General features: G+C 41.3%; 2 protein-coding genes across 2 annotated transcripts; both read right to left on the bottom strand.

Annotated features, from left to right (window-relative positions):
* Positions 1-665: 665 nt before the first annotated feature.
* On the bottom strand, positions 666-17077 carry greb1 (growth regulating estrogen receptor binding 1; the record flags this gene model as incomplete). The annotated part of the gene is made up of 30 exons (XM_080488698.1): positions 16900-17077; positions 15789-15896; positions 15463-15588; positions 13802-13987; positions 13571-13693; positions 12270-12455; positions 12049-12185; positions 11565-11841; positions 11291-11419; positions 10991-11203; positions 10481-10678; positions 10204-10387; positions 9906-10089; positions 9688-9824; positions 9239-9590; positions 9024-9139; positions 8189-8394; positions 7433-8039; positions 6551-6707; positions 6358-6460; positions 6033-6188; positions 5754-5890; positions 5500-5661; positions 4577-4781; positions 4290-4452; positions 4037-4155; positions 3351-3583; positions 1443-1643; positions 1143-1281; positions 666-829 (listed from the first exon to the last, which is right to left on the bottom strand). The coding sequence occupies exons 1-30, from the start codon at positions 17063-17065 to the stop codon at positions 666-668; spliced, it is 5574 nt and encodes a 1857-aa protein (XP_080344824.1). The 5' UTR covers positions 17066-17077.
* A 7-nt stretch (positions 17078-17084) lies between these two features.
* Positions 17085-18067, bottom strand: LOC308106376 (protein GREB1-like; the record flags this gene model as incomplete). The annotated part of the gene is made up of 4 exons (XM_080458075.1): positions 17911-18067; positions 17628-17735; positions 17176-17352; positions 17085-17122 (listed from the first exon to the last, which is right to left on the bottom strand). The coding sequence occupies exons 1-4, from the start codon at positions 18062-18064 to the stop codon at positions 17085-17087; spliced, it is 477 nt and encodes a 158-aa protein (XP_080314201.1). The 5' UTR covers positions 18065-18067.
* Between the last annotated feature and the right edge of the window lie 7395 nt (positions 18068-25462).

Raw genomic sequence — 25462 nt, 5'->3', positions numbered from 1 at the left:
AAGCAGTTTTTATACACGATATAATTCTGACAAAATATAATTCAAAACACTCAATGTGTGAAAACATACATGCAAAACAAGGTTCTATAAAAATCAAAATGTTGCCAAAAATCGGCTACCATACGACACAAATGATTGTTTACTCTTTTTTAATACTTCTTGTGTTATGTGAACCAGAAATGACATGTCTGAGTGTAGTGGGTTTTTGGGAATATTTCATTAATTTCTTTAAAGTTATAATTAGATATGTGGTTACTGTGTATAATGAGATGTACAAGAAGATTCCTGGCATGTTTATATTTACAATAATAACAACACATAAATGTTTTGTTGAGCAGTACATCCCAGAGTAAATATATAAAAAAATTATTTCTTTTTTAACATTTCCAATCAGGTTAAAAAAAAAAATCGTCTTCGGACTTCACCTCACAATGTGTGTGTGTGCAGTGATGAATAACAGCCACATCTTTCATCCTCTCCAGATTTGCAGGCGTTGTCATCAGTCATATGTCTTGCATTGTCCATTCAGAGTTAGTGTGAGGGCAGACTGGCCTGCGTCAAACAACAAAACAAAACAAAAAAAACCTTGTAGTGCATTTCCTGTCTTTGGCATTTGAAGTGATGTCAGTCTTTACAGGGAATCTTTGGAGCAGGCTGTGTTTCAGTCAGATATGTTTGCCGGTCAGGAAGAACAGTGGCCGGTCTTCCTTGGCGTTGGCTGTCTGGAACTCGTCGCTGAGCCTGAACCTCCACTCTTCCTCCAGCTCCAGCCTGCCGACCGTCTGTCTCAGCGAGCTGCGATCTGCACTGATGACACACAGAGTAGCACCTGCACAGAGGTCAGAGGGAGACCCTGGGTTACACGCACTGAGGAAATCTTGGTTCTTTAAATTCATCCATTACTGAACGATCTATAAATGTAACTCACATTATAAATAAATATGGTTGATTGAGTTTTGAGCTGAAGGACTTTGGTCAGAACTGAACTGATGGGTCTTAAACATTCAGCTATAGTTTGTTTTAAATGATCTTAAAGGATTAAATGTGAGATTTCATGCAAAGTTGACTCAGTACAATGCGGAAGTTTTTGTTAAATGCATCATTTACATGGATCACCTCTGTATTTGGGTCTGCTGCTGTACCTTTAAGGAAGGCAAACTTCTTGAGGAAACCAGGAGTCACAAAGGTGTCGGGAAAACAAAGGAGAAGACCGCTGAACAGCAACCCTGTGGTACTGATGTTAAAGGAATGAGGGCGGGAACTCACAAAACACACCGTCACCTAGAGGAGGCAAGAAAATCAAGTTGACACAAATAAATGTTCATTCATGTGTTTATGATAAACTAAGTTACACTTCAGAGGTAACTCATCTAGTCCCCTGTGTGACATTCTAACAATCCTCAGGTCTATTTGATTGTTTGCGTGAGCACGCTTGTGTGTACCTCAGGGCCCAAGTTGAGGTAACAGTCCACTGACAACACGGGGTGTGTGTAGTTCTTGGTGCTGAGTGGAAAAAGCTTCTGGCTGGTGTGCTGGAGATATTTCTCCAGGAGGAGCTGAGCTGGTGTAGCCAGGAAAAGGTGCTTGCTGTCAGGGGCACAGATGTATTGTGACGGGCCCACTGAGGTCGGAACGTCTGTCATCTGAAGAAAATCAAAATTATTGGTTAGAAATGAAAACAACACTTAAGGTCATTTCCAGGTCATTTTCCCATGTTTTTCTTGACATTGACTAAGGTTGTCAATATAAATCAAGAAAATCCAGCAGTCAGGTTGCACACTAACTCAACCCAAAAATGTTTTAATGTTGCTCCTTGTAAATAATGAGGAATATTTGAATTTTATTTTTTTTTTTATAAATATTAAGATTAAGAGCTGGAAGAAGTTGCGGGGGACAGGGATGCTGGGCTTCTCTGCTCTTTTTACTGCCACTGTGACCCCAGATGGATTAAGCGGGAAAGAAGAAGATCGATGGATGGGAATTTCTTTGGGATCATAATCAATATCAAAACTTAAAAACTAATTTCTTCTGTTGTATGAGATCCATTACGTGGTGAATTTAAAATGATGTACTAAATTCTTACTAAAGTACTTAATCTGTTTTCAAGGAGTTTGGACAGGAGGTAAAAATCATCTGAAGGGATTTTCATACTCTCAGACTGTTAATTACCTATTGACACAGAATAGTGCCTTTTTTAGCAAGTAAGATTCAAGCCAATTTAATGCAGTGCCAGAAATTCTAAAACATTTTTCTTGTCTCTGTCAAGCAGTATGTTAAGGTCATCTGCGTGGAAAGCGGCACTAAGATCGAGTAACACTCAAACTGTAATTCTAGATGTGTCACTGCTCACATAAATGTCATTCAGCACTGTATAAAATTGTTTCAGTGTTGTGGTTTGACCCAAACCCAGAAAGAAAAACCTGGAAGCAATTGTTTTGTGCCATAAAAAAACATTAGGTTGTATACAAACTGCCTTTTCAATAATCCTACCTAAGAAAGGCAGCTTTGATATGGGCCTGCTCATTACTGATAAATCCAGTTTACTCTTTTTCATAAGACGTTTCATTATTGCTGTCTTTAGAGTTTATGGGAAAATGCCTGTCTAAAGAGAGTTGTTGACTATCTGTAGTACATTTGGAGCCCTACAGTTAAAAACATCTTCAAAAACGGTTGTGGGCAGACTGTCAAGGCTCGTGGGCTTAAGATGCCGAACAATGTCAGAGCTGCACAGTCTAAACGGTGAAAATGTCCCAGATTAGACAAAATATTTTTATGTGGAGACACAGGTGTTACACTCATAATGCCTGAGGTAGACTGGATAACACTTCAGGAGGGACTGATGCTGAAGGATTAGTTTGGCTGTTCACAACACTAATCACTAATCTCAGCATTTAGTCACTCCATGGCAAAATGCAAATAACAAACAGGGAAACGAACACATTTCCAGCAGATCATTGTCATGTAAACAGAACCCAGTGCACATAAAATCCTCAGTTGCATCGTCATGTTTGCTCATGATATTGCCATGTTGTTATTCTAAGTTGATCACCTGAAAAACGCAAACAAAACAAAAGAGCAATCTCGGGGTTTCATGCTGGATCTTAGTAAATCACCCTAAGGGAATTAGATGCATGCCATAAGAGCAAGTTAAACCAAGTTGTAAATCATATATTTATTTGAAGTATGCATCTATATTTGCTATAATAAGCTGAGTTCTCTCTTGAAAAAATTCCCATGAGGCAACTTGTAGCTCAAATCGTGTGAGATTTTGGAGTTGCAATTCAGAAAAGCGTATGCTTAGGTGTGTGATTAAGAACATAATGTTTATGCATCTACAGCTTCTACAGTACCTTGGTCTTGATGATAAATGTTCTGTATCCTCCTATGGCAATCTGCTTCTTCATGACGCTGAAGGTGTTGAACCTGCACACGAGCAGCCCGGCACTGTGCAGCCTCAGGATGAAGTCCACGTCGTGACAGGTGAAGCGGTTCTGGTCGTACTGCACGTTCTGACTGCGGTCCACGTTGAGGAGGAGGAAGTCATGAACGTGCCCTCTGGAGAAAGGCTCTCGCTGTTTATTTCCTTTTTCAACATAACCCCCCCCCCAAAAAAAAAACCATTAGCTTCTTTTTACACAAAATTATACACTTGCAGTGTGATCTTGATTTAATAAGCATCACCAAACAAAACGTTTTTGAAACTTGTCTAATTTGTCAGAGAAACAGTAGTTTTACATTGAGACTTACATGAACTATGAGTACTGTACATTGTAAATATTGCTATCTGTAAAAATTAAAGTAAACAAATAAATATTTAAGCTGAGAGAGAATGTATGTAAATTGCATATAAACAAAACCACTTTGAAATCAACATGATTAAAAAAATATAGAAGCCCTGGGAAATATTTTTATTTGTTTTCACATATTGTGTGTGCAGAAAGTCAATATAAATGGATTAATGCACGTCTGTTTTATTTTATTTTCAAGACATTTTCTTTGTTTTCCCTATGTTTTATTTATAAAGATTTCCCCTGACCTGTGCCTCTCCGACTGCTCCACTTCCTGATGCCACACACACCATAGTGTGCGAGGTCCGGACAGGCCTCCATGTGCTGTAACACCTGCTTCAGTGACACGGCGTGCTCCACGGGACCACTGAAGACGGCAACAAATCAACAAGCACAGGCTATGATAGCTGTGTAACTTCATCTCACACACAAAAAACAGATATTTTGTTGAACGCTTTGAAAACTGATGTAAAAAAAAAAAAAAAAAAAGTTCATACTCACTTGCGGGCATCGAGATCCACTGCATTCCACATCACACAGGAGTCATCAGCCAGGATGATGAAGGGCCACACGTCTCCTGCCGGGCCTCCTCCCTCCAAACGTCGACTGCGTTCCAGCTCCAAGTTGTGATAGGAAAGCTCTTTGATCAGGAAGTGCGCAGCACCTGTAGATAGCATCAAAGTGTTAATATTCACAATTTAGTCTCAGTCAGTGCACCAGAAAGTCCAACCTTTATTTGAAATAAATGAATGGAATCTATCACTATTTGTGAAAACTCAGGTCCGCACCAATCCCAGCTCCGTTGAAGACGGTGGGCAGCACCAGCATGATGTGGTTGGGCCAATACTTCTTGTACACGGCCATCTCGTACTCTTTGACCACAAGGATGTGTAGATGTGAGGCTCCATCCATTGCATGGTAGAGATTAAACAGACCATGCTCATGCCGTCCCGTGGTTGGGGTGAAGATTGGACTCTTGATGCTGTCTGGACTCTGTGAAATAGAAAATTGGAGCTCTCAAACAATGCTGCTCGGTAACATTAGTGACTTTTAGCCAGGCAGTAATAATAACAATCATCATAATAATAATAATAATAATAATAATAATAATAATAATAATAATAATAATAATAATAATAATAATAATAATAATAATATGATAACGAACATGAGCAATCAGAGATTTCTGACCTCTGCTAAGGGTAGACATGGACACAGGGAAATGACAAATATTCCACATCCAGATCAACTGCCTTTATTAATTCCTTCAGTTTGGTGATCACGTGATTTTATTTCAACATTTCAAAGAACACATGATAGGACAATATATTGCAGATTGAAAATGTTCTATTGGAACAATTATTTTGATCCGGATCACCACCAAAATATAATGGGTTCTTCCTCTAATCAAAATGCAAATGTGTAACCGTTTTTATGAAGATCCGCTAATTAGTTTTTGAGATATCTTCTTAACAGACAGACAGACAGACAAATAAACACTGATGATTTTATAACCTCCTTGGTGAGGTAATAAAAGAAGGAAGAAGCCATATCTTAGCCAGCTCCACCACCTAGTGGACTAATTAGGTTATTGCGCAATGACTGATCTGGCAAAAGCATACTTATATTTTTACTAACTTGTGGTCGAAAACATCAAACTGAAATGATCCGATTGATGTCAGATGTGCGGTTTCAGTCAAGAAGGACATACCCAGTCAGAGGTGAGCGGCAGCCGCATGCCCTCCAGCTGGCCTCCTGGTTGGCTGAAGCTGAAGTAGTGCTCCTTAGACTTTGGGATGATAAAGTAGAGCTGGATTTCCTCACCAAGTGACACATGGGTGAATGTGAAGGCGTGTAGTGTTGACTCATACATCTGAGGTAGGATCACAGACGGTAGTCACATAAAACACTTAAAACAGACTTTGAGTATTACTGAATAAACTCTGCACTCTATTCTGTGCTGACCTGATATCTGGGGTTGAAGCCCAGGTATTGATGACACTGCTCACAGTGGTGATAGGTGTTGTAGGCTGCATACTTAGAGAGCTTAATCCTAGAAGTCCGCCTTCGTAGAAACACATCCTCCTGCCGCACAGGATTTCCTTTGGGAGATTGTAGAAGAAAAACAAATTACAATGACAACAGACAACTTCCACACACACAAAAAACGCATTCAAGGAAAATACATTATTCTGCAGAAGTAGCTTTGGCTGATACACAGCATGAGCTCTCAGGCATACTAACCTTCAGCACTGGGTTTAAATCTTGGGCAATACACAGAGCTGATGTCATCGTATTTGGGGTCATGGATGGTGTAGTCAAAGGGCATCGTCCTCATTATGTCAGGATTAGGCCACAGAGTGTTCGGTGTGTGGTACTGTATCCCCTCCACCTGGACACCTAAACACATTACACATTAAGAGCTTACACAAAAGTTATTGTGTTTGAAAGTGATTTTAAACATGGAATAATTGGCAAATCCAAAACATCTAATGAGAGTTTAGTTGAGCCTGCACAGTTCAGGTGATAAAGGTTTAGAAATGGTGGTTTCTCTTGTGGATATACTGACTGTTATTGAGGTCTTCTTCGTCGTGGATATCCACCTCCATTAGTCTGATCAGCATCCGGGACAGAATACCCAGAAAGTGCAGATATGCTCCAGTTTTACCCACCTGACCACAAAGAAATCCCAGAAAAACATCTCAATATATAGAAGGGCCTACAATAAAAGCTTGATTTATTTAGAGAGAAAGAATAAAGACCTGAGGGGGTCCACTGAGCAGCAGCCTGCGAGGGTGGAAGTTGTCACTTCGACCTTCGGTGCGATTGCTGCTGTCCATGTGGTAAGAGCGAGGGACTGTCCACTGACGGTAGTACAGCGACTGTTCTGTGCAAGTCATCATTTTACTCAGCAAAGGCCTGCACACAGAAAACACAGTTCATGAGGAAACTCATGCTTGGTAATGCCAGACATATAAAGCATCTCAAGGGTGACAGTTCATAAAAATCTATAATAAATAGAATGATTAGAGATCAAAAGCAACATTATTTTGATTAAGAGATCAATTTTCTGAAGTGGCTGTGATGTAAATGTAATGAAGACAAATCAGAATTGTAAACAATAGTGAATAAGCATAGACATATTCTTTTTCATCCAGTTAGGACGCAGCTCACACTCAAACAGGTCAGCTGGACTTGGTCATATGGTGTGGAGGACATTTCAACTTTTATCCAAATGGCTTCATTAACAGCATAATCTGATGAATCCAGTCAATTTTCATCTCATCCACTTTCAATACAAAACCCTCTTACTAGGATACTTCCTATAAAGTTTTTCATTACCTGTGGATCCTAGCGCTCTTTAACAGCGTAATCTTTGATTGTGAAATTTCAGGACGTCGACCAAGATGTGCTCCTCAATGTGAGATTTAACATGCTGTGTGTGAGTTGGCAGCTTGACTAACTCACTGTTATTGGATGTGATACTGTGTGGACCACATTCGGGGTCGATGTGTTTCCCAGACAAATCACATACTGATCAAATACTTCAGTCTGTATGAGGTGGTAAATATGTTAAATTGTTGATCATGTCTCATATGATTACAATACATTCACCACGTTATGCTGTAAAATGTTTTTTTTACCTGAAGCTGCTGGCCCATGCAACGGACATGTGTGGCAGGAAAGAAGTACACCGTGGAAGCCCACTGCTGTCGCTGGCTGTGATAATGTCATAAAGAGCTCGAGGCAGAAGCACTGAAGGTGGCCGACTCACTCCTCTCGCCCAGGAGCAGCTCAGATGAGGAGAGGACGATCGTGGGGACAGAGATCCAGAGGACGTGGATTTGGAGTGCTGGCGACTAGATCGGGCAGGGGGCAGCGGCTGAGGGTGAAGCTGGAGTATTTGCATCTGGGAAAGAGAGTGTTGCTGGGGCGCCAGTGGAGTGTAAGGTTGAGCGTTTGTTTGAGACAAAAGCTGAATTTGACTCTGAGGCAGCAGTTGCTGGGACAGTGGCTGGACTTGGGAATAACTTTGACCTGGAGGCTGAGTTTGATGATGTGGGGCCGGCTGTGGATAGGCAAAGGTCTGGGATGAGGGCTGTGGCTGAATTTGAGTCTGTGGTTGCGAATGTGTGTCCACAGTCCCTTTGTGGACGTTTGGAGAAGAGACACTGGGAGCAGGTAGGGAATCCGGGGCTCCACTGTCTGGGCATGGCTGCAGTGGCTGGCTGGATGACAGCGGGGAGTCCCCTGGAAATAAAACAAGAGTGAGAATGTCTTTTAAATGCTTAACAAATCCATTGAAATATACCTTCAAACAAGGAACAATGATAATTTGTCAAAACAGGATTGAACTACTTGTATAATATCTGACTATGGTTAAATGTGCCTCGTCTCACCATTGTCTCGTCCTTCCTCTTCCTCGTTGTCTGTGCTGCTGAGTTTTTCTGGATCACTTTCCAGCTGGTCACTTCCTGGTCCAGGGTTGTGTGGGAGTCGTGACTCAGCCTTCACCAGATATGCAGCTAGTCCGAGCTCTTGTTCCAGAGTGGTACGCTGCAGGTAGCAGCAGTTTATCACTCGAAGGTCGCAGTACTTCAGTGATCTGTAGGTAGAAATGAATCAATCATTCAGATTTTTTTCTTGCACAGATTCCTTGTCTTCGTCTCAAGGAAGTAGACAGTTATATTTTAATATAAAATTTGCCTTTCATTGAATTCTAGAATGGAATTAGAAATTATATACATACAAACTCTCAATAACAATGCGCCATGTCTCACAGAGCTGTTAATGCCATAATATCCCATTAGAACGCTTCATTCTCAGTGTGCTGGCTTATTGAAAGTTACTCGAGTAAAATAGAATGAGAGGCGGAGCTTAGACGACACTCTTGTGGTAAAAGCACCAAGTTTCAAATAAAGAGGCTACATTTTTAATTATTATTCTTAGTTTTTTTTATCAGTCTTTCCTTTTAGGATCAGGCCTAAAACCTTTGTATGCTATAAACCTAGTCATTTTCTAATTAAGCTGCTGTACCTTTAAACTTTTCACAGATCTTCATTCTCACTCACATACATGTGCGCATACGTGTTTTTCATCTGTATATATAATTTTAATGTAAAATGCCCTGAGGTAGCCATGTTGCAAATTACCACCATATATATAAAAGTGAATGGTTTAATGAAATGTATTATGAAATAGAAATGTATCAATCGTTAAGCACAGTGTGTGCACCTGGGCAGTGACTCTCCCAGTGGGTCACTTCCTGAGAGGATCAGGATGCATGGCAAAGCCTCCAGCTCCAGGTACGTACGAGGGACCCAGTCAGTATCCTGGATCTTAAGCCAGGACTGCAGGACATGCAAGAATAAAAAACACACAGCTTTTAGAATATCCCAATTATCTATAAAATGAGTAAGATTAACTGAGAGTAACAAACACAATTCCACCTTGATTTGATCAGTGAAGGTCTGTCCAATATTCAGAGCTTGGTTGGGGTTCCCCAGTATGATTTCAAAGCTCTCCTCGAGACCCAGCTGCCTCCTCACTCTGCATAGCCGTCGGTGAGCCCAGGCTGCCAAAGCTGAAGAAGGGATCCGCAGCAGCACCATGTGGCCATGATGAGCAGGACACTGCTGAGCTGCAGTGAGCAAGGACTGAACTATTTCCAGGGTCTCCACAGAAGTGTGTTTGTGGAGATTGTGGCAACTGCTGATTCTGCTGGATGCAGCCATCAGAGCTACACAGTAGTGTTGAATCAAAACTGTAGTGCGGATCACAATACTATGCAGCTTCGGAAATCTGGAAACAAGGGCAGAACAACTGTAAATGTAAACTGCTGTAGTCGTGATGTCATTTAAAAGTTGTATTGTTTATATATTTTAGACTTCAGAGCTACCTTTCTTCCAGAGTGGATGCCATGCTTTCAAATGAGGAATCATAACGCATAAGTGGCAAGCTGTTTCCTGAACAAGTGGAGTCTAAAAGCTCAGACACACCAAAGTAGCGGGTCTTCTCATGATACAAGTCCACGTCCTGAAAACACAATATTTAGAGGACATTTTACACAGGCACAGTATGTTACACTAAACATACTATGGCACAGAGTGGTCTTACATTGCTGTATGAAGACGGCCAGTGAATCTCGTTATAGGGGCTGATGCGGGTGCACTGTGTCTGAAGAGCGAAGGGGAACGAGGTTACGTGAAGGATCAAGATGTTGGCTGCATCTCTGACCTGTCGGGAGTTCAACAGTTGGTCCACGAGGCCTAAACTGCTCTCTGAACTAGTGTAGGATGCACTATGTGAGAGAGAGGGACAAAAACAAAACAACCCAGTAAGTATATATATTTTCCTTGCTTGGCTCTTGTATTCATATCATTTATACATTATTGTTTTAATTTCTCACACACACCTGCTAATATCCCAGTGGGCGTGATCATGAACCAGAATGTAGAGTGTGTACGAGTTACTGTGTGCTTCTCGGATGAGGTTATCAATTCGCCCCTGGGCACTCTGATCCATTTTGACCACAAAACGCTCGGCCTCTCGTTGTGACTCACACTCCTGATCTAAACTCCCGAGCTCTCGCAGAACGCCTGAGAAACACAAAATCAGGAGTAGAGGGACATGTGATCATCACAACGCAGAAACAGACCTCGGTATCTTCATTTGTGATATATGACACTGACCAGAGCTCCAGAGGTGAAGAACTGTCTGCTGAAATGTGACCTCAGACGGTGGGACGAGGATGAGGAAGCTGACTCTGTCGAAGGAGCCGAGATCCAAGTTCTGTGTGCTGGAGTCGGCTATGGCACAAACATGGGACAGCAGCTTTCTTGCCACTGCGAGTTGGATGGGACGGACCTCACGCCACTCAACAAAGTATTCTACACATAAACACAACAACTCACATCAGTTAGTTTTGTAAATAGTTGGATCATTTCTGCAGTGCACATTTCATATCATCCTATTTTCTTGGCGCTGTGTGAATGAAAGACTGATTCATAGAGAAACAGAATGCAAAGACTGCGAAGAAAAAGCAATGTAAAAAAACTCAAATCATTGCATGACTTAACAATGAAGGGAAACTTTTTCTGAAGAAGATAGCTATTCTTCTCAGTCCAGCCACTATTTTAAACATCAGAGCATTTTGTTACTGATGTTCTCAAGGAAAAGCTATGTCTTCACATCCTTCTTACCGAGACAGCTGTCTTTCGGGCTTGAAGCTTGGTCTTTAGGACTGAGTGAGTCTTTCGAACTCCGTGCTTGTGAATCCTTTGGACTCTGCGTGTCTTTTGGGCTCTGCGTGCTGTGTAAACTCTTCTCCTCTGCAGACTCCTGGCTGCTGGATAAAGGAGAAGGTTCGTTGCTGTCCACGGTGACGCTGTCCAGAAGGGAATCCAAGTCGCCATCTGAGAAAGACATGCAAGATATTAAAGCAAACATCTGCAACACATTTCTACAGGCTATTGTGATATCCGAGGGATCCGCACACAGACCATGGCCAAGTGAATTGCAGAAATGGATGAGGTCCTGGGCAATGCCAGTGGACAGCTGGTGGCTGATTTCTTTCAGACGCTCGCTTGGAGAGAACATACTCTCGGCCAAAGCTCGGCACTGATGTTTACCTGCAAACATGTAATTCATGTCAAATAAAACCAGTTCGAGTACTGTATCTTAATTCTCAACACAACTTAATTCAACATTATCTCTGTGAAAAATATCTTCCGTAGGGACAAATAACTTAAAATGAATTGGAATAACAGCTCCCACCTGTGACGACCACACAAGACTGTGTTTCCCGTCCTGGCGTAGTTACAATGATCACCACATAGTTGGTGTTTTCAAGTCGTCTTTCCATTAATCGGATGAATGTTTGCTGGAGACCTTGAGCCAAAGATCCAACACCCTCTGCTAACAATACCACGCTCTCCCCACAAGACGATGCAGCCAGCTGAGCGAGCCAGGGAAGCTGGCTCGGAGTTAGCGGCTGCTGGCTTTGTGGAGGCAAAGAGAGGTGGAGTGGCAGCCCAGGAAAGGTGGCGGGGGTCTGGAAACAAATTTTGACATGCTATGCATTCAATCATATTCTATGTGGTCATAGGTATTTGATAAAGCTTCACTGGACTCATGAGTTTCATGCACAGAGAATCTAAAACACAATTTCTGTGGATTTACAAAGTGATGGCTCAAAACAAGTGTCACCTAAAGTCCTATTTTCCTTGTTATTTAGATTATTTTCCTCGCCCTGTCTCACCTCTATGCCATAGTGCCTCCCTTGGGCTCCTGGTGTTTGAGGTTGCTGGTACTGTCTGATCTCGCTGAGGTGAGACTCTCTCCACGACCTCATGAATATCTGCTCCAAGTCCTCAATGAGCGGCACTTGATCAGGGCCTTAGTGAGGAGAGCACACCACTACATTGAAAGCACTACAGTCATGAGTGAGCACAACGCGAAGCTGGAGGATTTTTCACTGACCAAGCTGAACGAGGTAGTAGACGGTGAGGAGAATCTGCATCTCTGTGGACAGCGGCTGAATGGGCGATGGTCCGTAATGCTGGTAGACTCTGGGGAGTGTTTGTGAGCTCAGGTAACAACTCTGCAGCAGAGAACTGATGAGCACCTCGCTCACGTTTCCAGTGAGCTGAGGCAGAGGGCCGTGACCTGCGTAAATGAGAAATGGACAGACCCAAGAGATTAACCAATATTGAAGGACTTGTTCTCATAGTTGACTTGGTAAATCATAAAAAGTGTGATTCTTTAGCTGATTCCTTACTGTGCGGAATACTAAGCGTAAATTCTTTCCCAAGAATTTATTCTTTCCCAATAATTTATGTCAATGGGAAAAGCGCATCTTCACAAAAGTAAAATCACCGAACCACTGATAACGTGGCAAAAGTAAAAACACGAGACACAATAAAAATGTGGATTGAAACAAGTTTATCTGGATATATAGAAACAAATTATAGCCAGGAAGGATAAAATGCCACTTGCACACATCTTAAAGGTAGCAAATGTGTGACAATCTGGACGCCATCCAAGTTTGAACTTCATAGTCAGAAATCCTTAACCCTTTAAGAGACACTGTTGTAAAATTACAACATCAGGTTTAGGTACCTATTTCTTTAAAACTCAAAAGCTATTGGATGTTAGGTTTTAAAGGTTAAAGGTTTTAATTTACAGCAGTCTGAAAAAGTGGTGTTGTCTTATGTTTGGGGTGTAACGTTGAACTCCTGGCGTTATGCGATGTTTTGCATAACAGACCAGGAGACTCAGAAACAAGAGGAACAAACTTAAAATGTCAGACCGCTCCAGTCAAATGTCAGGGTTGCATGAATAGTGACTTGGTGATCATATAGAGAAACGAGCTACAGGTGCTGGAGATTGTTCAGTACGTACGAAAATATCAACAACAGCTTTTCATTTCCAAGATTTCTTTTATTATATCTATTTTAGAAAATGAAATTAATGTTTACTAAAATTGGTGAGGTTTATTTCAGAGCTTTGTGAAATGAATGGTCATTTTACAAACAAAAAATAATAATAAATAAAGGGTCGTCTTATGAATCTGTTGGGCTAAGAGTGAAAAGAAGAATCTGTTTATTGGCTTAAGATAGTTTAATACAAACTGATCAACGCTCACAAATCATCATTTTGTTCAACTGATCAGTAAAGTCTGTCTCGATACACTGCTGTTAGGAGAGGCTATGTTTCAAATATATAAATTGTAGAAAATCCATTTAGTTATAGTGAATCTGTAAATTAATCAATCCACTAACCTTTAAAAATGACAGGCTGCAGTCTGCAGGTCTGCAGCAGCTGATCAGGCACTGTTATGGGCAGCTCTGGGAGGGGATGTGAGCTCACGGACCCCTGAGATGAACTTTGCAGTGCTGCAGCACCTGTGTACGGTCGATCAACATGCACATCAGTATGTGTAAATTCAGAAAAAGACAAAGAAAAGCATGAATGAGCAAAGTAAATTATTGTATCACTTTCTTCATGTGTACCTGATTTGGCTCCATTTATGATCACAGAATTCACTGGTAATGTAGACGAGGAGGCTGATGATGATGATGAGGATGATGATGACGATGGAAGGGTCTTGACTGCGTTCTCTGGCAGACTGTTGGCAGATGATTCAGGTGACCAGCCCTTGTGCCTCTTTTTAGGAGGGCCTGCATTTGCATGTGGCCCTGAAAGATAAAAATAAGATCAATATTTAGTGGGAGCATAAAAAGCTACATGGAGATACTCTGTTGTATAAATACATAAAATAAACTTTGGAAACTTTTAAATATTATTTTCTGCTGCACTGAAGTTCCATTTCTACTTATTTTAATCCAGTTTTTGCCACTATTTACTAATTGTCAGAGTAGCGTCTTTCCTTTGAGTATTTTATGTATTTTCTTCAATAGTGTTTCCTGATAAGTACTGCTGATACTGCACAAATCAACAGAAAATGGAGCGAAGGAGGGTTTCAAATGGACATGTGTTGATACAGTAATGAAAATGAGTTGCATCTTGTGTCTTCCTCTTTGGTTTCTGTTGAAATGCAGCAACGACCGAGACTCGTAAAACGTTCACTTGTTAAAAGGCCATGAAAAAAAACATCGACAGGAAGGAAGCTTTTCATTAAGAGAAAGCAGGGGAAAAAACATGAGACAGAGAGGGGATTTTACAGCCCTGGTTTATAGACGTGACAGACTGAGGGAGAGGAAGCGGGAAAGACAGTAAGACAGCCTGAAGAGAAAGAGGGAGGTAGAAGCTCGGAGTTTAGGGCCCCAAGTGTTGCTAAATGAAAGCAGGGAAAACAAAAGGGCAGCATACAATGAGGCTCACCGGCTCCTGTAAAACCGGGGGTGTCATAACACACACACACACACACACACACACACACACACACACACACACACACACACACACACACACACACACACACACACACACACACACACACACACACACACAGCTCTTTCTTTCAGATCTGAGGTGTGAGGACATCGGGAGGAGGGGCAAGATGACAGCAGACAGATAAACTGACCACGTTTACATGCAGACAAGAAGGCAGATAAGAATTAATGCGAACAAAGAAACTCTGACTGTCATCCAGATATGGCAAAAAAAATCCTGAATACTTAAAAACTAAAGATGACCCAAAGTCATTTTGTGAGCTGTCCTCCAAAAGGAAAAATGAGATTCTTCAAAATACAGATTTTAAAAAAAAAATTATTATATCATGTTACAAAGGTAGAGTGAGCTTCATTTTTCACTGCTCTTAGATGTGAACAATGTGCATCATGTTAGTGTTGATTAGAAGAAACACTAAAATGACTGGTGACAGGCATAAAGATGTATGTAAGTAATATAATATGCTTGATATATAAACATGATGCAGCACAATATCACTCAGCTGAACATTAAATGTAACTGAAAGCCGTGTGAATTACTCAGTTATCAATTAATGGTTAAACACCCTGAATGATCAGCTCCAATAATCATCTAAATGTTTAATGCGCCTTCAGTCACACTAATGCTGCGAAATAAACAGCCTATAATTCAAATAAGACCACAATAACAACTGTTTAGTTTTTCTTAAGCTAAATATAAACATACTGGTCAGTAAAAGCAGGATTAACTAGCTGAAGTCACCAGTGTTTATGATCAGTACCTGCAGCTGAGGGTCTCCCAGGCCCGGGCGGATGTGGAGGCGGATGAGCGGTGGAGGGAACAGCGTGGTTACCATTTGTCAGCGTGTGTGGGACGTCAGCTGCTTGTGGCTCCACATGCGATCCCGCTAATTACAGACACAAAAGAAGAAATTCAATAAATAACAAAACTTTACTGAACTCCAAAAAAAGCTTCTTGATCTTTTTATTCAAGGGAAATCCGAAGTGATTTTTTTGTTGATGTCAGGTATTCTTGTGTTCAAAGGGGATCAAGATTCACAGTAACACCTCAACCGGCAGACTTGTCAGGATTTGGTGTGTCTGTTACCTGTGGCCAGTGGGTGGGACGAGTGAGAGGATGGCAGGTTTGGTGGCTGTTCGTCTGATGTCAGGTGGCTTTCTGACTGACTGGAGCCACCTTGTCTCATCCTGCCATCTAAAACAACAGAACACATTTGCTGTGATTATTTCTATATATGAGATACAAGTCTTATACCAGAAGAAGAAGAAAAAAAAAGGTGATGTAACGTCTTCCAGCTTTATGCAAGTCACCAACACTGGACAATAAATCTTCAGAGATTTCACTATTGTGAACTGTGTTTCACACGAGGAGATGCTTTTAGTACAGCCAAATATTTTGAGTGTTTTTATAGGTCAGGTTGGCAGTACACATTGACAATATCTTGTTTCATTGTTACAAAAATAAGGCATGTAATACTTAAAAAGAAAACAAAAAAACTTAATAGTGTTTTGGGTATTTTTTCCTCTCTTGGAAAAGATTCATTTTACACATTACACTTTATTTTGACTCTGTCTGAATTTAACTTTATTTAATATTTCTGTATATTCCTGCAAGGTTTTATGATTAGTTCATAACTGTGAACAGCAATTACAGTCTCTCTTCCTGTATTATTTACCAGATTCTCTGGAGATTTGGTTAAAATTCAGTTTAGCTTGTATAATCAGAAGATTTAGAAAAAGTTTAACTTCTTTTGAATATTTTCAGGAGAGACTAGGGAATGAAGATTGAGTAAATATGTTAAATGGATAACTGGTAATCTGCAGGAGTTCTTTCTTCACTTTTTTCCCTTCCCCCTGGGACCCAGTGATAAGTTTGAGGGGAATGAGTTCGGTTTGAGTTAACCATTCTGCCACAGAAATAACAGAACCACACAGGGTTCAACCCTGGTTTAGTTTAGGTGGTTACTGGCACTGAGTCAGGTGAAGACTGCAAAATATGCGCCCCCACCCAAACAAATCTTTAACTTTGTACTTATTTTACTCCAAACTGTTCTGTGTGCTGATGATAAGAGAAAAAAAAGGTAGAATTTTATATTTCTAAATGGCAAATTGTCAGTATAATCAGTGATGTCAAGTGGATCCTTGACAATAAAAAAAGAAAACCAGTACAGCAGCTCAATATTGGACAAGACACGTACCGTTTCCCCTCCAGCAGATGGGAGCCCCTTTGACAAGCACGCCTTGGGTGTTTCGGTACAGATGGTGCTTCAAGTGCTTCTGTTTCTTGGGCTGGGTGCTGAGCTTCAAGTTGATATGATTGGAGAACTCCGTGAAATAGCGAAAACCTTTCTCCCCGCAGCCCATGCAGTTTCCAGAGAAGCCTTCACACACAAGGAGAGAATTCCCAATAACAACGAAAAGCTTTGTCACCCCAAACAGATGTGGAGAATCCGAATGGTGTGTCTTTGCCTCACCCAGCAGAGCGTTACGTCCCCGTTCGTCTGGCAGGAAGCGGCGGTCCACGGCGCACACCAGTAGATTATCAGGGAGAGAAGGGGACTTTACCCCAACAAGCATGAATCCAGGCGGCACTTCCAAAGGATCAGATGCGACGGAGGACAGGCGCAGGTCTCGACCCGCCTGGCAATATCCTGTGAGGATAAAAGACAAACACAAAATATTTCAATAGTAACATTTAAAAGATTTTTGGACAGAAAATGTATGTTGTTTTATTGCAAGGCTGACTCTCGCTAATATACACAGCACTGTACAATCTTTGATGTACATTACAGATAAAATGAAGAAAGAACTGAGTCGCCATGCCAGTCAACGTCTTATTCATAATTCCACCTGAGGCAGAAATGATTTGTCTAAATGTCATTGGCGATGGTCTTGATGATGTACGCAGATATGTATGAGCAGATACCATCTGTGGTGCAGCACCCCTCAGGTGGGGGCTTCATCTGGTAGGGTATTGGAGGACTGTTTGACTCTGAGCCATCCTCCTCATCTTCATCATCATTCTCTGTGCGGCCTGTTGGATGGAGACCAAACATCCAAATTCAAGATTGAACATTATGAGATGAGACTTATTGCTGAGATGAGGATTACAGGCTGAAGTTGTCACAGATTGAACATGGAAATCAGAGACGTCAAACAGGACACACTTTAAAACCAAAGTCTTTCAGAGGACTCAACATCCATCTCACCATTGTGTGCCAGCGGATGCTCTGTCTCGAGGTACAGCTGTGAGAAAACAGGTCGAGGGACTACGGTGTTGGACCTCAGCGAAGCCTCAATGGAGTTATGGAGGACCTCCTCAAAGCGTGTGGTCCGCAGCTGGCCCGCATAAGAGTTCCCCATGAGTGTCCTGCAACAACACATTGACCATGTCTTAGAAACCCAAAGGTAATCGCAAGCTGATGTTTGCGTCAGAGTAAGTGTGCCCTGACACTGACTTCAAGAATGTTGGCATAAAAGACGGCAGCTTATTCATTAATCTCCAGGTCAAAGGAAGGTGTCAAGAACATAATGAAGCTGTTACTTTAAAACAGATGATATATGAAAGCCAAAAAAAACCACTCTTCTGTTTATGTTGAAGCCCTCTGACATTAAGACAAAATGTTTTTCCTTGAATTCTCCAGCCAGACACACAAACACTAATGTGATGATGAAGAGACCAACTGCAACACTCACAAGCACCCACCCACGCACACGCACACACACACACACACACACACACACACACACACACACACACACACACACACACACACACACACACACACACACACACACACACACACACACACACACACACACACACACACACACACACACACACACACACGCAAACACACTTCAACAGTGGCATCTGTCCAGACAGCATAATATAAAATCAGCTGCACTGACAGTGTCAGGACACCCTGACCTAGACGCTACTCCCTCTCTGTTTTCCTACTTTCTCTCCCCGTGCATCTCTCTCACTCTGGCTTTCGCTCCGGTTCTCCCTTTGCTTTCCTCATCTGCTATTTAACAGAAACTCTTCTGTTTTTAACGAGCGCAGTCAAAAGTAATAACTTACTATGTACAATAAACAGAGGCATTTTCCAAGAAGACTTCTGTCAGACCCAAGCACACAGCAAACTGAGCCAGAGAGGAGGCAAATAACAAGGTTGGCTTGTAAACTCCAACTTAATCCCTGTGCTTTAAACCTCTGACTGCCCATATGCTGGCAGCTACACACGCACACGCACACACACGCACGCACACACACAGACACACACACAAAAAGAGCTGCAGAGGCCTGGACTCATTGACCAGTCAGCAACCTGCAGGTCAGGCTTAATGAAAAGACTGGACTGTCAGATTACAGTCTTAAGACTGAGAGTGTTATCTTCACAGAAACACAGAGTTTTCTTCTTTCTTTAAAGGAATATGTTGCTTTACTGCATCTCAGGAACAACATGTTTTTTTTTTCCTCCAGTTAATCACAAAGAAGAAATGTTTCCAGCTTTAGTCCCCACCTTTCAGCAGAAATGTGAGTCAAAACTACCACAGCCAAAAAAATAAAAAATAAATCAATCCAGACTTCTGATCTTTCACCAAGACCAAGCAGTCTTCCTTTCACTCGTTCTAGACAGCCTCACATTTTTGTCACTCCTGTCCAGATTATGTTGCGATATTTTAGAGATGGCGTAATGGAAATGGAGCGGAATGAAGTTCTTTCTGTTTTTCTTTAACAAATTGGTTAATACTGAATCGGTTTAAAGCCGACAAATGAGTACCAATGTAGGAAAAACATTATACATGAATTAAAAAATAATCTTTCAGAGCACACACAAAAATATTTTATATTTAGCAAATGGGATGTTTTCTTGAGCTGTGACATAAAATCTACCTTCAGCTACAGACCTAATAAGTTCTCAGTTTTATAGATTCTATTACCGCACAGCAAACAATAATTACTGTTAAAGATCAGTTTCTTCATTTTTACCAATTTTTTTTTTAATCTCAAATGCGATTTTAAAAATCTTGTTTTGTCCAAGTTAAAATCAGACTTATAATTATTTTTAAAACATCTGTCATATAAATCTCTGTCGCTCTATTATTAAGCTCGATTTTCTTTTACAAAATAAAGTTCCACACGATGATCTCAACAGGATGATGCTGTTGAGTTTGAGTTTTCTCTTATGGTCTTGTTCTTTACACTCTTTACACTCTTTACTCTCTCTCTCTCGCTCTCTCTCTCTCTCTCTCTCTCCCACACACACCTTTCTCTCGACACCTTCTGCTTCCACACTTTCATATGCAAAAAGGCAGACTTTTAAAGCCTTGCACCACCTTGCAGAGAGACAGAGGGTGGAAGACACAAAAAAAAGCTCTGTTATAATACAGCCAGCACTGAGAGGAAGTAATCACACCTTCCACCAAAGAGCAGATTGATCTTTTTACAACCACAGCAAGAGGAGACAGGGAGGGAAACAGAGAGAGGAAACTAAAAGCAAAGAGGCGTATTCCGCCTTTTGACTACATTTTTTCACCCAAATCCTAAACTACTGAAGCTCCCTCTCCGTGAAGCGTTCTGCAACGCCGCTGCAGCATCACGGGAGTCCAAAAATAAGTTTCAACCGAAATATTAGGCTGGTTTGTTAACTTAGAGCAACAAAATGAACGTTTTCTGTCAGTAGAAGTGAAGGATACAGAAGATGCCGTTAAACTGAGGCCTATTTGAATGTGAGGTCTCAAAACACACAAAGGAACACTGTGCCAGGATTTCTGTTGTTCACTGGAAGTGCTCATCTCTGTCTTCAGCCTCCAGCTGCACACGGACCCTCGCTGTGTTACAGATCTTGAATTTATCACTGGAAAATTCTTGCTGAAGGCGTTTGGAACAAAACCCACCACACCTGTAACATACCAACAGATGGACATGAGGCGGCGATGACAGAAAAAAGCCGTGAATAACATTTTTAAAGAAGGCTGCTCAGTCTTTTCCCCTACTATCCACCCCGCCCCTCCCCTTCCACCCTCCTCCATCCTCTCTATTTGACGTGGGAGTGGGAGATCCTTTCATCTCCACCCCCTCCTCTTCTTCTCTTTCTGTCTCTCTTTCACCCTGGGGAGAGGGACACTATTGTGGTGTTTTATGACCCCTAAGACCCCCTTTCCACCACAACCGCCCTCAAAGACACAACCTTACACATGCAAACCTGTAGTTAGGATCCCTTTAAACTCCGAGCTTCAAGCAATCCACACGGCGTACAGTGATCCACACGCATGCTTTTATACAAAACACTTCAAGTAATTAGGAAAGAAGAGTAAAAATGTCCAAAAGTACCTTTTGGTATCCCACAGAAAAGAAGATATTGGTGATCTTCACTTTACAAGTTATGTATGTCCTTTATGAACATGAAACATTGTTAAATTATGCAAACACACATATGTCTTCACCTTTTCTGCTATATTTATTTGACAGCTGTGTCATGAATGCAGAGCCAAAGATGAGCTCAAATAACAATGTTTAAGTAAGACTTTGATGTGACCTATACTTCTAATACTCGTGCACTGAAGCACACACACACACACACACACACACACACACACACACACACACACACACACACACACACACACACACACACACACACACACACACACACACACAGGCTCCCACACGCACTCTCCCATGAGCTCTGGATCAGTGGACACAAAAGGCCTGTCTTGTGAGGTGAAAGGTCATCCTGGGAGAGGTCAGATAAGAACCCCAGGCTCTTTCTCTGCTGGCCTGTCCTGCATACCAGTCACACACACAAACACACGCAGCATCCCTGCTATTCTCTCTTTATGTGCAGTCTGATAAGCAGGGCTCACACACACACACACACACACACACACACACACACACACACACACACACACACACACACACACACACACACACACACACACACACACACACACACACACTCACACACTCACACACACACACACACACACACACACACACACACACACACACACACACACACACACACACACACACACACACACGAGGAACAGCTTCACTTTAAACTATGATTACAAGTATATCATTGGCCAGATGTGTGTGAGTGTGAGAGGGACAGGTCGGGAGCAGTGAGCTGTGTCAGCTGGTCACTGAAGCTTTTTGTTTTTCCAGCCCGACACAACAGAAAAACTTCCAGCTCTGCAGATGCTGCGAGATCACTGAGCCACAGCCAAATGCATATGCAAAGAGATGTCAACCACACACACACACACTGAGAGGATCTTCAGATGGCCACATCACTGACCACTGACCCACAGCAAATGCTTTCATTCACTGTTTGCTCAGCAGACACGGGATCGATGGCAAGCCAGCCAACTGGCCAACTGGTCAGGCAAGCCCCCTTTGAGCCACCCACTCGCAGCCATACACACACACACACACACACACACACACACACACACACACACACACACACACACACACACACACACACACACACACACACACACACACACACACACACACACACACACACACACACACACACACACACACAGTGCACGGGTGAGTCCATCAGCTTGCCATTCATCTCCGCCAACCTCTCCGAACAATCGTCTTTAATCCCCAGGGACTGTGAGACTCGCTTCAATTTGTACAACACATTATAAGACGCATCGTCAGTGAAATGCTGACATAGTGAAAACACGCCGTGTGTCTGTCTGTGTACTGTACACATTATATCTGCTGGACTGAGTAGAGAGGAGAGCTTTCACCGTCTGTTTCTCTGCTATCTCACAAAACGTCCTTGACGTTTTAGTTTCTCCGGTCTTCTCTATCTTGCATAACTTCAGGGGAACTTGTGTCGTCTACATGCATGGAGATCAAGCTGAAAGCACACCTTAGAACTTATTGAAATATTTCGATTGTTGGACTTGTCGACAAAAACTCAAAAGACAAATGACCTCCTCAGTCACGATGACTTACGTCCAACTCTGTAAGATGTAACCTGGGCAGTCACACACATAACTCATTACATATCATGAACAGAAGGAGCAGGATGATTTATTAACACCTCTCTCACACTTTTCTTTAAATTTATTTATTCATTTTTACATTTTAATTAACAGATAATTGTTATATTCAAATGCTCGATATACCAAAGCCAAGGCAATGGTTTTTCTAAATATCAAGGTACAACCTGTTGCAGATATCAAATAACACATTTTCTGGGCAATATTTTATCTGATGAAGGCTTTTGTTTCAAAGAACGTGTTCTAATGCCTCCATAATAACCGTGTTGTGCATGCTGTTACATGCAAACTGCAGATTCTGAACTCTTTACAATTGTTTGAGAAATGAGCCCCCAAAATAAATTCAGACATACATTTTTTATTTTTATTTTATATATAATTACAAGGACCAGGTCCAGTGCAGGTTAGGAGATGTGTATGTTGTTGCTGGGTGGTCAGAGTCGTGGTAGAGAAGAAGCTATTTAAAGCAAAATTGTCTGGATGCAGTAATTAAAACAAAAGCAGATGCATGCAAGTCCTTAAGCTGCATGAAACACAAAGAGCTGAGTTATAACTGTAAGAACGAAGCCAGATGAAGTGTGAAAAGGCATATTTCCTGCAGGTTTTCCAGCAAGAGAAGAGACAATTTGCATGCAACAAAAGACAACAGGTCATGTGTGCAGCTTTCAAACCAGCATCAACCTGTGAAGGTCTGTTTTCCATCAGGATGAAGTCAGTTTCTTACATTTCTCCACCTGCACGCATGAGAACGGACTCACCTCTACAGTCCAGTCAGACACGGACAAACTATTCTTGGTGGAAAATCTGCAAGCTGATCCGGCGTGGTGTCACCATGTCTCCGGCGTGAGACCAACAGAGGGGCTGGGTGTCGTGTCGCGTGTGTCACCACCTCTGATCATCCGCGAGGGCTTCGCGAGAGGTCCCTCCCCCTTTCGTTCAAACACGGTGGTACAGTCCGAGCCGACTCCGTTTCCAACGTGTTTAGGCCTTGTTGTTTTGTTTTACTGGAAAGATATTTAATCAAAACACAACACCACAAATGTGAGTAAAAAAATTACTTTAACAGGATGACAGTTAATCCCAAATATTTAATGTTGAAGTTAATGAGCTAATTTGTCGTGTGCTTTTAAATGCTTTGCGCACCCCGCTTTTACCCTCCTAACTTTCCTGTAGGTTTGTTCTGAGAGAACACATAGGAACTGAAGTGGCTCGAATAAGTATAAAGATTGGAAATCAATTTATACATTTTGTTACCAGATTGATCACATTTTTAGTCAGGCAAAAAAATGCTTGTGCCATCAGATCTTTAGAACTGTTTTGCTATGTTAAAGCTTATATAATTAGACCGACCGAATGAAAATTGATATATTCAAATAAATTATGAGTTTGTATTGTGTTTGTTAAAATAAACAGATCGTGTGGAAACAAGATGAGAACTCGAAGAAAGAAGTAGAAAGTCACAAGTGATGATTGGAGAAATGGTGTTTTAACAGCAGATAAACGGATTTGTCAGTTTTATAAGCCAGACATATAATCAAGCTACAAAAACACTTGGAATGACATTTGCGTACAATCAAATTATTCATCTATGTAGCTATACAACTCAAAATGTTCTCTGTGTTCCCAACCCAAGGGGTTACCCTTTTTGATATATATATTTTTTTAAGTATTACACTCATCTATTGATGTTTATGGATATTGTGTTCAAATAAATGAGAAAATCTCAATAAGCCGATTGATGTCCAATAAACGTTATAAATCTATAATACAAATACAAATGTCCCGTTGCAGTGGACTGTGAAACAGAAAGTAAACTGTTTAGTCAAATATATAAACATCTTGATGGAAAAGACAACTTGTGTGTGTGTGTGTGTGTGTGTGTGTGTGTGTGTGTGTGTGTGTGTGTGTGTGTGTGTGTGTGTGTGTGTGTGTGTGTGTGTGTGTGTGTGGGAGAGAGAGAGAGAGAGAGAGAGAGAGAGAGAGAGAGACTGGTGATCTGTTAACACTGCATCAGGCCCTCACCCATAGTAAAGTGGGATTGGCTCAGGATGAAGTGATGTAGATTAAAAGACCGATGGACATTTTATCGCGCTTTATGTCTAGATGTTTGTCGCCCTCTACTGGACAAACGTGTGCATAGCGTAGACGACCGCTGCCACTTTTCAATAAAGGTCCTGCCAATTTCTTCCGAACTACAAGTGCTGTTGCTCCATTCAGTTAGAGATGCAATTAATGCTTGTAAATTTACTCACGCAAAAGTGAAGTTCTCTGCTCAAAATGTACCCACATTTTTAGGTTTGTTTCAATACCTGTTTGAAATAACTACTAACTATCGATAATGTATATAAAAGGTCAACTATAGCAATTTTTGGTTACCAAATGCTGATGCAAAGCAGGAATTTTGTCTAATGATAAACAAATCAACGTATTTGTCACAAAAACAATAAATACATTATTTCAAAATGTACTTATACTGATAGTAACAACTATTTTTTATTATTATTTTTATTTAATATGTAAAGTGCTTCAATTCAGAGTCATATATTTGCTCATTTTAGTCTTATAATTGGTCTTATTTTTGTTATTACTTCAAGACATTTAATAGTTACCATATATCCCAAAAAGCAAACCAAGTCTTCTTGAAATAAAACCCGTCCATGTCTCTTTGTTTCCACCAGTACAGGCTGAAATGTGAATATGACTGAATTAAGTCGCAGGCAG

This window comes from Lipophrys pholis, assembly GCF_963383615.2.
Source record: "Lipophrys pholis genome assembly, chromosome: 2".
In the NCBI taxonomy this organism is placed as follows: Eukaryota; Metazoa; Chordata; class Actinopteri; order Blenniiformes; family Blenniidae; genus Lipophrys; species Lipophrys pholis.
Note: the sequence above shows the minus strand (reverse complement) of the source record. Positions and strands in the feature narration are given on the sequence as shown.